The sequence below is a fragment of the Stomoxys calcitrans genome, chromosome 5 (genome assembly GCF_963082655.1).
Source record: "Stomoxys calcitrans chromosome 5, idStoCalc2.1, whole genome shotgun sequence".
Taxonomy (NCBI): Eukaryota; Metazoa; Arthropoda; class Insecta; order Diptera; family Muscidae; genus Stomoxys; species Stomoxys calcitrans.
Window position 1 is genome coordinate 106,263,401 of NC_081556.1, and position 14,991 is coordinate 106,278,391.

At 40.8% G+C, this 14,991-nt stretch overlaps 1 protein-coding gene across 1 annotated transcript in view; it reads right to left on the reverse strand.

Annotated features, from left to right (window-relative positions):
- The window catches only part of LOC106081022 (2-hydroxyacylsphingosine 1-beta-galactosyltransferase), a 91,658-nt gene that overhangs the window by 20,175 nt on the left and 56,492 nt on the right, over positions 1-14,991 (reverse strand). The window contains exon 2 of the mRNA XM_013242691.2: positions 4,511-4,651. Coding sequence (XP_013098145.2) covers positions 4,511-4,650 — 140 coding nt within the window. The 5' untranslated portion in view covers position 4,651. The remainder of the gene's footprint in view (positions 1-4,510; positions 4,652-14,991) is intronic.

Genomic DNA, 14,991 nt, shown 5'->3' on the forward strand with positions numbered 1-14,991 from the left:
CACTCCCCAAAACACCCCAAAATCGGGCATATTTATCGACCATGTCAATGTGGGGCTTAAATGAAAGGAATTAGGGGGGGGGGGGGGTAGAGCAAGAATTGATACCCACTTTCGGGACCAATTTTCTGGGGGTCTACCCCTTTCCCAAAAATACCCCACAAACAGCAATTTTTTACTGACCATCGCAATATGGGGCTCATATAAAGGTATTTGGGAGTAGAATACGAATTTGATATCCAAATATAGGACCATGTATTTTAGGCATTACCGTTTCCCAAAAACACCCCCCAAAGGGTAAAAATTTTTCGACCATGCCAATATGTGGCTCAAATGGAAGGTATTTGAGATGTGTGAGGCCATGTGTTTGGGGGACGCCTCATCCTGTAAACTCCCCTCAAAACCAATTGCAATATGGGGTTAAAGAAAATGGTATTTCAGAGAAGAGCACGATGCTGATATTTTTTCAGGGCCAAGTGTCTGGGGGACCACCTCTCCCCCGAAAGCACCCGTAAATCAGACATCATGAGAATATAGGGCTGAAATAAAGTATTTTAAGAATGGAATACACCTTACATCCAAACTTAAATTCGTAGGCCAATAAAGATCATATGAGATTCAGACAAAGGCACTTATATTGTTGAACTGTTAGTCAAGCGATATACAATATTTTCGTAGCATGGTATTTCACAAAAAGTATGATTTTGTTCCATATAAAGTAAAAGAAGGCGCAGCGGAGCCGGCCCGGTTCAGCTAGTATTGTATAAAAATTTTGTCAAGTACCCAGCGGGCCGCGGGGGTTTGAATCCTGTCCGATTCAAGTTTAAGCTCAATAATAAAAGCTATAAAAAGGACGTCCTTATCATTGAGCCTAAACTTCAATCGGAGAGCACTCATGGATATGAGAGAAATTTGCAAATTTTACTTTTTTCCTTAATATCAATTTTTGCTCAAATGTTCATCATTAATTATTTTTTTTTTTTCAATCAACCAACACGTCGGGGATGTCCCCTATATATGCAGTGCATTGCATTGGAGAGGATAGTAAAGGATAGGAGGGGGAAAAGAGGGAGTAGGGTTTATTGACACTTGCTTTGAATTGCTGGATGTCGTAAGTAGCGGGAAAAACATCCGCCGGAAGTCGATTCTACATACGAACCGTCCTTGCGAAAAAAGAATTCTCTCGGTAGTGCATGGTCCGATCAGATGGGCAATCGATTACAAACCGGTGCGTGCTTATAGAAAACCTTGCGAAAAAAGAATTCTCTCGGTAGTGCATGGTCCGATCAGCTAGCCAATCGACTACAAACCGGTGCGTGCTTCTAGAAAATCTTGTATTTCTGACAAACAACCTGAAGTCAGGAATCAGAAGACTGATTTCCGAAGAACACACCGTGGAAGAATCGATAGAACAGCGCCACACAACCCACATTTCGACGATGCTCAAGGGAAACAATAGAGTTGGATGCCCTACCATCTCCAATCAACACCAACGCCCGCCTGTGGACAGGGTCATGCAGCTCCAAGGACAATTTTGGAGCTCCGGCCCATATATGCGAGTTTTATTCCATCTTCGGCCTGATGTACGGAGTGTAGATATTAAGAAAATCAGCGGGAGTGAAACATCACTTACACCGCTTAAGAAAGCCCAAGCACTTGAATGCTTCTTTCGACACTTCGAATGCATGTTTTGACCAACGGACATCACATTGAATCTTCATGCCCAGAACATCAAGAGCCTCTGACTGCTTGATATCTACACCGTCGATAGATGTTGACGATTGTAAAGTGTCAGTGAATCGCTTGTGGAACAACAAACAGCACAGCGTTTTTCGCGCATTAAAATCTACTCAGTTCATTCGACCCCACTCAGAAATGGCCAGCAAATCCTGGCAGAGTGTTACGTCCATAATCCGCCTCCTGTCTTCAATCTCTCGAAGACTTGGCCTATGGTCTAATGAAAATAAATGGAAAAGGTTGCTGTCATCCGCGAACGAGTAGATCGGATTCGAAGTCAGACCCAGTAGATCATCAATGAAAATAAGAAAAAGAGAGGAAGAAAGAACAGACCCTTGTGGTACTCCAGCGGTCAATTTGTATTCGTCAGATGAGAACCCATCTACAACAACTCTGAGAAGACTCGATATAAATCGAGCGAAGTTATTACCGACACCAAAAGCGACAAGCTTTGAAAAGAGTGCACCGTGCCAGACCCTATCAAATGCCTTGAAGATATCCAGAGCCACGACCTTACTCTCACCAAACTGGTGAATTGAGCGACTCCAACGCTCAGACAGGAATACCATCAGGTCACCCGTGAAGCGATTTCTGCGGAAGCCACATTGTCGGTCGCTAAGAAGACCATTGGACTCTATGTATCTCACAAGATGGCAATTGATCTTGCTCTCCATGACCTTGGAAAGAGCAGAGCACAACGCTATTGGTCGGTAATTCGCAGGGTCGGTTGCCTCACCCATCTTGGGGATAGGCTGCACGTTCGTAATCTTCCAACGCGCCGGGAAAACACCCTTACTGTGCGGGTGTTTTCCCGTAAAGGTTGCATAAAGGACGAGCGAGCATCGAAGAACACTTGCATAAAACAAGTGCCGATATGCCATCCGGGCCTAGGGATTTATTTACGTCGAGACCTGCAAAAACCCTTTTGACTTCACGGGTTCGAAAATATATGTGAGGCATGGAACTAGATACGTCTTTAATAACGGGAAGTGGTTGATCGCTTTCCCGCAAACATGTCAGCCAGCAGATTAGCCTTATCAAACGGGTCAATGAATATCAAGTCGTCCTTAATGAGAGTCGGGATACCCGATGAGTTGCCTTTCACTCTTTTCACAAACGACCAAAAACGTTTACTTCCCCTTGGAGAAGCAAGAACATTGGCAGGAAGACGCTGTTCGCGCAGAAACTTTTCGCGTTTAAGTACTCCGGCGCACGAAGTTCTTGTTCAGGTTCGGTTGCCTCACCCTTCTTGGGGATAGGCTGCACGTTCGCAATCTTCAAGCGCTCAAAAAAACACCCGCACGGTATGCAAGGTTGTAAAGATTGCATAAAGGACGAGCGAGCATCGAAGAACACTTGCATAAAACAAGTGCCGCTATGCCATCCGGCCCTGGGGATTTATTGACGTCGAGACCTGCAAGAAACCTTTTGACTCCACGGGTTCGAAAATAGATGTGAGGCATGGAACTAGATACGTCTTTAATAACGGGAAGTGGTTGATCGCTTTCCCGCAAACATGTTAGCCAGCAGATTAGCCTTATCAACCGGGTCAGTGAATATCTGGTCGTCCTTAATGAGAGTCGGGTAGACAATAAGTTGCCATTCACTCTTTTCACAAACGACCAAAAACTTGTACTTCCCTTTGGAGAAGCAAGAACTTTGGCAGGAAGAAGCTGTTCGTGTAGAAACTTTTCGCGTTCGGTTGCCTCACCCTTCTTGGGGATAGGCTGCACGTTCGCAATCCTCACGGTAAGAAAGGTTGAAAAGATTGCGTAAAGGAAGAGCGAACGTCGAAGAACACTTGCATAAAACAAGTGCCGATATGCCATCCGGGCCTGGGGATTTATTTACGTCGAGATCTGCAAGAACCCTTTTGACTCCACGGGTTCGAAAATATATGTGAGGCATGGAACTAGATACGTCTTCAATAACGGGTAGTGGTTGATCGCTTTCCGCAGAGAAGAATTTCTGCGGGTTAGCCTAATCAGTCAGTGAATATCTAGTCGTCTTTAATGAGAGTCGGGATAGACAATGAGTTGGCCTTCCGAATATATGAAAAATCCGCAATTACTTTTTGGGCAACCCAATACATTAACTCGGTACTTTTCAGAATGCGATGTAAAGAAAAGATCAAGAGTATTCAACTGTTGCCCTTCGATACACGGAATATGTGTCCGGTTCATTCACCAGTTGCGTCACTTTATTCTGCTCGGCCAAGAGCTCAGCGTATTCGCCCTCCGGAGTCGTTTCGCCCGAATGGGAAAGCCAAGAAGAGGAGTATGGACATTAAAATTCCCAGCGACAACGACTTCTTTTCCTCCAAAATTATCGTTATAGAACCGGAAAGAGCGTCGAAGCCATTAATGGAAGCCTCTCTTTCCGTGTTTGGACATCTTTATAAAAATCCGAAATGTATATTGTGTGTTCCAATCCTCAATTTGACCCATAGGGAGCCAAAATCTGGATCTTGTAAGTTTAGGTATTGCCGTCTTTGGAACACTACATAGTTACGGACAAAAACCACAAGACCCCTGTGAGAAATGAAGTGAAAGAGTGTGATACCCAGGAAGATTAGAATCCTGAAGCACCTGTGTCTCACATAGAGCTAGTACATCAGAGCGATGGTAATGAATGTGCGTAGGCACTGCAAAGAAATTACACCTCAAGACTCGCATGTTGGCGAAATGTATTTCGAACCCATCCAACGTACTGTCAACCAGAAAACAAAAATAGATTCCCGTGTGTAATGAATATCTTACATTTATTTTAAACTTACCGATCTATCAGGCCTTTGGCCAATTCCCAAAAAGGAATCTTATGTGATTTGGTGCCACCCATTGTGACCATTAAAATGTCGGCTGACAAACAACTCCCCGCACATATCAGAAAAATTGAGGTAATTATTAAATACTTCATGCTAAAAAGAGAGAGAGAAATAAAAATTAAAAATTAATGAAAGAAAATCAATTAAAATAAAAACAAATTATTAATAAAACACTCGTGGCATGTTATATATAACAGTCAGCCCTATCACACCAACCTAAAAAAAGTATTTTCCAGAAAATTCTGCCGTATATTAAACCTCTGACCAAAGACAAACAACAGGCAATAAAAAAAACTTGCAAACACTTTTCCCACAACATTTTCCCAAAAATCAGTGACCATTAAATTGTGGCTGAAATTATTTAGCCATATACCAAACAAAAAAACAGCGTATCATTTAAAATAAACCGCATTGCGCCACAAACAAAAACACTAAGTGTTTCAGTTAATTGACCATGACCAAAGTAACTGATTTAGCTTTGGTTGCCATAGCAATTCTGGTAATTTTTTTTTTCGCATGATCATTGAGAGCTAGTGTTCATATATGCAATGGTATTTAAGCATTTATTGTTGTTTTTTGTTATTTTTTTTCAGAAGAACTCAAAATTGTTGGCAAAATAGCCATAGGCTTTCAAATGGAAATTTTGATAGTTTTTTTTTGGTGTTTTGCTTTTCTGCTTTTGTTAATCGCTCAACATTTAGTCTCCAATACCACAACAACAATAACAATTAAATTTTGTTATTATGGTGCAACATTCACAGTTCAAGGGAGTCCGTACTAAACAATCTGCAAAACGAAAATCAAGTTATTTTGGAAAATTCCAGCTTGTTGCCTCCATCAATGCGCAATTCGCAGGCAGTTTACCTTACCTTTTATAGCTGGTAATGACTTGAATAGCCAATTATGCTGTGCTTCAAATGATAAGTCAGTGGCCAGCAAGGAAACTTGTTCCTAGAATTTCCATTATCAGACTGGGTGGAGAATGACTTAAGTATCTCATTATCTTGTTCAAAATTACTTATACATATTGGGAGGATGGTGGATCCCATTGTAGATAGGGTATTTACATTTCAATGACCCCAAATGAACTTTGTTAGTTGGTTCGTTGACGCTTAGGGTACAAGAAACAAAAATTCTTCAACTTATCGCCGAAAGTGAAAAAATAAAAGTGGTATATTAGCGTTCTCAAGACCATTTTCTCAGCCAAACCGAGAAGGATGAAAGACATTGTCTGGTTAAAGGGTCTCCTTTACTATTATAAATAGAAAAACCAAAAACCTTATTTTTGAAGTTAGGCAGAAAATGTGTTTGCTGGTTTCCTAGATCGCGATTTCGTCTGCCACCATCGGTATTATCTGTCAAAAAGGCATGCATATTTTCTAAAGGATATAAAGATCTTCAAGTTTTTGATTTTTTATCCACATTATGTCTAGCAAGTAATGTGCTACTTTGATGACCGAAACAACCTTATTTATAACATCTCATCCAACTGTCATCCAGGATTGTTCCACCTACTGAAGCCACGCAAGTATCCAAATAAACGCAAACCAATTCACACCGATATCCCTGCTCTCGAAAGTAAACAAAACATTTGAGGCACTATTCCTTCAAAGCATTATTGGAAAATTTTCAATTGCTGTGCATCACATAGACTTGAGTTGCAGAACAAAACCATTGCTTTGAATGCCGTAGCAAAAGGCCGGTCCTCTTTCCACTTGACTTATCGAAGATTTTCGCCACCCGCTTTGAGGATATTGCCAACGCATGCCCCAGCCAAGATAAATTTAATGTTTTCTAAAAACTTAGGTTATAATAGGATGAAAAAATACCAGGCCCCAAAGTCGGTTCATGTCTGGTATTGTGTCCACACCTAAGTGACGATGTCTATTAGCCGCGATAGGCGGGCAATGATATAAGAAATGTTAGAACGCACTGTGGGTTAAAATCGTTAAACTGGTAAAAAAAACCATTTAGGCTAAGTTAGGTTAGGTTAGGTTGAAAAGAGGACATACACCTAACCCAGTGAATACGAAAAAGTAAAATTAACAAGTAAAAGCGTGCTAAATTCGGCCGGGCCGAATCTTCCACCATGGATCGCATTTGTCGAGTTCTTTTCCCGGCATCTCTTCTTAGGCAAAAAAAAAAAAAAAAGATATAAGAAAATATTTGCTCTGCTATTAGAGCGATATCAAGATATGGTCCGGTTTGGACCACAATTAAATATATGTTAGAGACCTGTGTAAAATGTCAGCCAATTCGAATAAGAATTGCGCTCTTTGTGAGCTCAAAAAGTAAAATAGAGAGATCGATTTATATGGGAGCTGTATCGGGCTATGGACCGATTCAGACCATAATAAACACGTATGTTGATGGTCATAAAAGAATCCGTCGTACAAAATTTCAGGCAAATCGGATAATAATTGCGACCTCTAGAGACTCAAGAAGTCAAGATCCCAGATCGGTTTATATGGCAGCTATATCAGGTTATGAACCGACTTGTACTTTATTTGACATAGTTGTTGAAAGTAACAATAAAAATCACCTTGCGAAATTTCAGCCAAATTGGATAAGAATTGCGCCCTCTAGAGGCTCGAGAAGTCAAGACCCAAGATCGGTTTATATGACAGCTATATGAGGTTATGGACCGATTTGAACCATACTTGGCGCAGTTGTTGGATATTGTAACAAAACACGTCGTGCCAAAATTCAGTCAAATCGTATAAGAATTGCGCACTCTGGAGGCTCAAGATGTCAAGACCCCAGATCGGTTTATATGACAGCTATATCAGGTTATGGATCGATTTGAACCATACTTGGCACAGTTGTTGGATATAATAACGAAACACGTCGTGCCAAAATTCAGTCAAATCGGATAAGAATTGCGCACTCTAGAGGCTCAAGAAGTCAAGACCCAAGATCGGTTTATATGGCAGCTATATCAGGTTATAAACCGATTTGAACCATACTTGGCACAGTTTTTTGATATCATAGGAGAACACGTCGTCAAAATTTCATCCCAATCGGATAAGAATTGCGCACTCTAGAGGCTCAAGAAGTCAAGACCCAAGATCGGTTTATATGGCAGCTATATCAAAACATGGACCGATATGGCCCATTTACAATACCAACCGACCTACACTAATAAGAAGTATTTGTGCAAAATTTCAAGCGGCTAGCTTTACTCCTTCGGAAGTTAGCGTGCTTTCGACAGACAGACGGACGGACGGACGGACAGACGGACGGACATGGCTAGATCGACATAAAATTTCACGACGATCAAGAATATATATACTTTATGGGGTCTCAGACGAATATTTCGAGTAGATACAAACAGAATGACGAAATTAGTATACCCCCATCTTATGGTGGAGGGTATAAAAAAGAAAATCTAAGCCAGATATACCGTGAGCACCTAGTCGTATGTGTCCTGTTGTCATACCGAAAGCTATACTGACCTCCTGCTTACTTCCTTTCAGCAATAACCTGGTCTTCTCACGATCTTCCCATACGATTTCCGTCGTCTTACCGACCGTTTCTCTGTGACACTGTGCTAAATGCGCTTTCGTAGCCCACTCCCTTAACTTGAACTACGTCGACCCTAAAGACTTTGAATTAACAAAGTTTTTTGACAGCAGTTCTCTGGCCTTCATGGCCAATACGTCTGCTTTTTCATTCACTCTTACTCCGTAATGGCCAAGAAAGATGCGTATCGTGCCATCCTCAGACAAGGTGATAATCTCCCTTTTACACTCGAAGAATGTTCGCTACCATACCGTCCTGGTTGTTATTACCCTTAAGGCGAGATAATTGTCCGTAAAGATGTTCGCAAGGATCTCTGACAGCAGGATCGTATTATGGTCAGGCAGCCTAAAACAGATCTCAGTCCGTGGGTTCTCAATGTAGACCACCAGGCTCACTCTGTCCTCAAGCTTTGATCCACCTGTATAGCATGATTTCCCCGATGGCACTACCAGAGTTACGTTAATCCAAGACTGTGCCTTTGGCAGCAGTATCCGTTCGGAAACGGTTTCTAATACATCCAGGATTCCTATCGTCGCATTAATTATACCGTGATGGAATGACCTGCTCCTATCTTCTATCCATTGTCCCATCGCCTTAAATCTCATAGCCGCAGTGGCTGCCTCACACTTAAGCTGTATGGCAATGGGTTGGATATCTAGAATAGTCTCGAGTGCCCCAGTGGGCGTGGTCATCATCGCTCCGCCTTTGCCAAGACAACATGATCTCTAAATCTGTTGTATGGTCTTTATGGTGCACTTTTTCTCCATCGCACTCCACCAAACTACTGAAGCGTAACTAAGTATTGGTCTAATCACGATGCTGTAGAGTCATTGGTCTATCCTCGAATTCAGGACCCACTTTTTATACCCTCCACCATAGGACGGGCACATACTAATTTCGTCATTCTGTTTGTAAGACCCCATAGAGTACATATATTCTTGATCGTTATGAGGTTCTAAGTCGATCTAGCCATATCCGTCCGTCTGTCGAAAGCACGTTAACTTTCGAAGGAGTAAAGCTAGGCGCTTGAAATTTTTATTAGGGTAGGTCGGTTGGGATTGCAAATGGTCCAAATCGGTCCATGTTTTGATATAGCTGCCATATAAACCGATCTTGGGTCTTGATTTTTGAGTGCTATTCATGGTCTAAATCGGTTCATAACTTGATATAACTGCCATATAAACCGATCTTGGATCATGACTTCTTGAGCCGCTGGAGGGCGCAATTCTCATCCAATTTTACTGAAATTTAGCATGAGGTGTTTTGTTTTAGCTCAAAAAAAAAACAAAGAGATACTGCGCAAATAACTCTATCCATGGTGGAGGCTATATAAGATTCGGCCCGGCCGAACTTAGCACGCTAATACTTGTTTTTTAATTTCCTTGCACTAATCGACGCGCGCCTTTTTTTGAGCGATTGTCAAATTTGTGGATCTATGCCTATAAGCCCTCAACAAAACCCCAATCGACAGTGTGGGTCTCCGAAGTCGTCTCAATCGGAGTGGAAAAGTGGTTCGACAATTAGTTTGAGCGGATGGAAAATTTTATAAATGATGCTGGAAAATAATTTGGAAAACAATAAAAACATTTTTATGATAACAGCTTGCATTTTAATTATTAGGTACAGGGCAGAGTCCACCGACCTTCCATGCTGTTTGGATTTGAGCAGTTCGCTGAATGTCCTAATCTTTATTATGATATTCACAATGCTTTCCATGGTTTTAAGTGGAAAGGCCGTAAGGCTTATAGGTCTATAGGTCTTTGGTGAAGCATAACTTGCCTTACCGGGCTTGGGTATAGACAAGTCCTACACACGTGAAAATATTGTTGTGAAAATATGGACCGGATGGGATGCCAGATAGTCGGCCTCCTTCTGCAATAACGCCGGAAATATTCCATCAGGTCCTGGTGATTTAAAAGGTTGGAACCTCCTCAAAGCTTCCATCACCATAAATTCTGTAACGACAAGCCTTCGATCAACCCCATTATTCCCAGATTCCGTTGTCTACGTGAATCCCGTCGTATCCTATGAAAATGCGTTTTAATCAAAAACCTCAACATGTCCTCCGTTGTTTCTGCTCTCACTCCCATGTCGCCTACTTACGTTTCAGTTTGGACATGGGTTTTTGAGAGAAAAATTTTCATCTGGCGGCATCATTAACGCTATCGGCCTATTCGCAGAAAAGTTTCAAGGCCGCTCTGCTAATCTTATTGTATTCCTTATACCGTTTGTAATTCATATCCCAATAATATGTCGCATTTTTTTATGACATGCTCTGTTATAAAGTCTTCGCATTTCTTTCCCAATGTTGCGAATCTCCCGGTCATCCAGTGTATTTCTTGGGCTTATTTCCGTTCACGACGAGGACAACTATCTTCGGTAGAACCCACTATTGCTATCGTAGTGCTGTTGACATTGTCGTCAATGTCTTTTAATTTCCCTTTTCATGATTAATTTTTTAAACTATTTGAAGTACTTGGAATTTTGAATTCATTTTCCTTGTGTATTTCGGCCGATGACAAATTACATTTTGTATGCATTATTTTACAGTAAAAAGTACACTCAGCTATGCTCATAAAATGTTGTCTAATTTGATTTAATGACAATTGCCACAGTGAAGAGAAACAAACCATTGTATGTGTATTATTACAAATTAATTTGTATTTGAAATTCCATTGACCAAATATGTGGTAATTTCGTAGGTGCAGACAATATGTTGCAATACCCCTTTTGATCACGCACAGACCAATGCTGACCGACCATTTGCCTTTAATTTTAATTGCAATGTACTTTAGGTCGTTAACATATCAGAAAAAAACAAAATTCAAGCACGTTTTGTGTCAATGAAAGGGATTTTTATAATGCACAGAGAGAAAACAGTAGTCGATGTGAAGTAAGATGTTAGAAATTGAAGTGACAAGTAAAATCGTGCTATGTTCGGCTAGGCCGAATCTTGGGTACTCACCATCATGGATTCCGCTTAAAATTTTGAATTATTTTGGTCTCAAGAAGTCATATTGGCATATCACTACTTAGGGGGCCTATATCACCATATCGACCGATTAAAACTTGGCACTGATGTTGTAAGTCATGAGATAGGTTTTTGGGCCAAATTTCAGCCAAATCAGATAAACATTTAGACTTCTTAGGGCTGAAGAAATCAAATCCGGGGATCGGTTTATATGGGGGCTATATCTCTTTATAGACCTATTCGGATCATACTTGGCATGGATGTTGGAAGTCATAACATAAGTGTCTGTTCCAAATTTCAGCCAAACCAGGAGAAACATTTAGGCTTGTAAGGGCACAAGAAGTCAAATCCGGGGATCGGTTTATATGACCGATTCGCGTCATACTTGGCATGGATGTTGGAAGTCATGACTCAGTCTTTGTTCTAAATTTCAGCCAAATCGGATGAAAGAACCCGGGGATCGGTTTATATGGGGGCTATAACCAAATCTGAGTCAATATAGCCCATTCGCAATCCCCAACGACCTACATCAATAAAAAATATATGTGCAAAATTTCAAGCTCCTAGCTTTACGCGTTCGACCGCTATGGTGATTTTGCCAGACGGACGCACATGGCTATATAGACTCACAATGTCGAGACGATCCAGAAATATACACCCTATGGGGTCGCAGATCAATATTTCGAGGTGTTACAAGCAAAAAGAACGAAAGTATACGTTTTTCTAGTTAGATCGCGCAGACAAGCTAATGTATACCCCTTTTCAGCGTGACGCCTCCGGCCTTAAATATTGGGTTGCCCAAAAAGTAATTGCGGATTTTTCATATAGTCGGCGTTGACAAATTTTTTCACAGCTTGTGACTCTGTAATTGCATTCTTTCTTCTGTCAGTTATCAGCTGTTACTTTTAGCTTGCTTTAGAAAAAAAGTGTAAAATAAGTATATTTGATTAAAGTTCATTCTAAGTTTTATTAAAAATGCATTTACTTTCTTTTGAAAAATCCGCAATTACTTTTTGGGCAACCCAATAGTTCAGTAGGCAACCCATCTGCTCCTGCTGCCTTGCTGTTCTTCAGTCACTGCTACTTGGACCTCCTTCTGATTATGGCATCATCAGGGAGTGGTTCTGCGGTATGGTCTTCGCCGCCATTGTTGGGCAGCTGGACATGCATACAAATTTTGCCTATGAATATTACACTAAGGAACAGGGGTAAACTTCTCACATATCAATGAGTGCAGTCCGATTCAAGTTTAAGCTCAATGATAAGGGGCCTCCTTTTTTATAGCCGAGTCCGAACGGCGAGCCGCAGTGCGCCACCTCTTTGGAGAGAAGTTTTATATGGCATAGTACTTCACAAATGTTGCCAGCATTGGGAGGGGAAAACCACCGCTGAAAATTTTTTCTGATGGTCTCGCCAGGATTCGAACCCAGGCGTTCAGCGTCACAGCCCTAACAAATTATACTCACATGCCACAGAAATTTGCGTTAAGGTCAGAAGTGGAAACAAGGTCCTCAAGTCACTTATCGGCAGCACTTAGAGTGCTGACAAAGAAACAATTGGCCGGTCTGTGGTAAGTTTGCAGCACCAGTGTGGTCTCGTCAGCTATGTGACACGCAGTGAAATAATATTCGGATCTGTCAGAATGCTGATATTCGAACTGCCAAGTACTGTCTCCTCAGTTCTCACGTTGACCGCCTTCATCAAGAGACAAAATCCTACCCATATGAAGTCATAACTACATGCTGTCTAAGCAATACGCAGGGACCATCCAAATCATTATCTTGTGGATAGGCCACCGATGGATATCCACCGCCCAGAAGCCTCAAGGTGTATCTTAATGATCTAGAGCGCAAGAGGTTCAGTGCTTCAAGAAAAACCCTCCAGATCAAGCGCATATCAAGCGGGTCTGGACAACATTCATACAGATGCGAAACATTCATACAGATGAATTTAGTATGCCCCATTCTATGATGAGGGGTAAAAAAAAAACTAGCTGAATCGGGCCCGCCTCTCGATGCCACCTTCCAGTTTCAAATACCTTTTGTATGAGGAAATGTGGATATCAAATTCGTGCTCTACTCCCAAAAGCTTTTTAGCCCCATTTCGCCATGGTTGGAAAATATATCTGGTTTGGGTGGCATTTTGGGGCCCCCAAACTCAGGGTCCCATATTTGGACATCAAATTTCTTGCCTACTCTTAAATAACTTTTATTTGAGTCTATATATATATGCACTTGGTGGTTGGGGCGATCTCCCTAGGCACCCACGACAAATTTGGTTTTTACATTTTTGTACTCTCCAACATAGAACCTGACTTGACTTTTGGAGCCTCTAGAGGGCGCAATTCTTGTCCGATTAAGATGAAATTTTGCATGATGTATTTTATTTAAACTTCTAACAATTGTACCAAGTATGGTTCAAATCGGTTGATTACTTGGTATATCTGCCATATTTTCCGATCTGGGATCTTGAATTTTTGAACCTCTAAGGGCGTAATTGTTTTCTGATTGACTGAAATTTTGCATGAGGAGTTTTGTTTTGACTTAAAAAAACTGTGCCAAGTATGGTCCAAATTTGTTCATAACGTGGTATAGCTGGCGTTCAAACCGATCACGAAACTGAACTTCGTGATCCTCTGGAGGGCGCAATTCTTATCCGATTAGGCTCAAATTTAGCATGAGGTGTTCTGTGTTGACTTCCAACAACTGTGATAAGTATGGTCTAAACCGCTACTTTATCTGATATAGCTGCCTTATAAACTGATCTATAGATTTGAGTTCTTGATTTTCTGGAAGGCGCAATTACCACCCAATTTGGCAAACAAATTAAGTACTTAATTTTTCTTACAAGCCCAATTTCAATAAGGTCGGTTTAGCCGTTTTTGAGTCTATGCGGTCCATACTCACACATACGAATCGACAAATTAACTTGTTTGCCGCTAAAGGCTTACCCACCATTTTATTTTTCCCCAAGTGCGTAATTTGCTTCGCAGACTCAAACTTCACCTTTCACCTTTCAGATTTCGCGTGTCAAAAACATGCATAATTTTCAGTTATCAAATAAAAATCATGGTTATTACCATTAAAAATTCTTAAAAAAAAGTAAGCACAAGGTTTTTTAAAAAACACTGACTAAAATATAGAGTTAAACAAAAGTAATGAGGTGTTGGTTTTTTTGCAATTTTTAATTTTTGTTCTCAATGCATATTTTGAAAATGAAATTTACAAAACTAAAAAAAAAATCATTCATTCATTCAAAACGAAACATGTTATTGCATTCTTCTGTCCTATCAACGTCATTAGCATTTTAGAAAGATGAGCAATACCATAAAAAAAAACAGAAAAATTACAAGCAAAAGTGGAAAAAAACACATTTCATGGGGAGAAAAACAAAACAAGTAAAAGCGTGCTAAGTTCGGCCGGGGCGAATCTTATATACCCTCTACCATGGATCGCATTTGTCGAGTTCTGTTCTCGGCATCTCTTTTTAGACAAACAAAGGATAAAAGAAAAGAATTGCTATGCTATTGGAGCTGTATTAAGTTATGGTCCGATTCGGACCATAATCGCATTGAATGTTAGAGACCATATAAGAAGTTATTGTGTAAAATTTCAGCCAAATTGAGCAGGAATTTGCGTCCTTTAGGGGCTCAAGAAGAAAATTAGGGAGATTGGTTTATAGGGGAGGTGTATCAGGCTATAACCGATTCAGAACATATTTGATTGAAGGTCATGGGAGAAACCATTTTCGAAAATTTCGGCCAAATCGGAAAATAATTGCGCCCTCTAGAGGCTGAAGAAATTAAAATCCCAAATTGCTCTATATGGCAGTTATATCAGGTTATGGACTGATTTGACGCATATTTACCACATATGTTCTAAATCATAACGAAACACGTCATGCAAAATTGCAGCCAAATCGGATAAGAATTGCGCCCTCT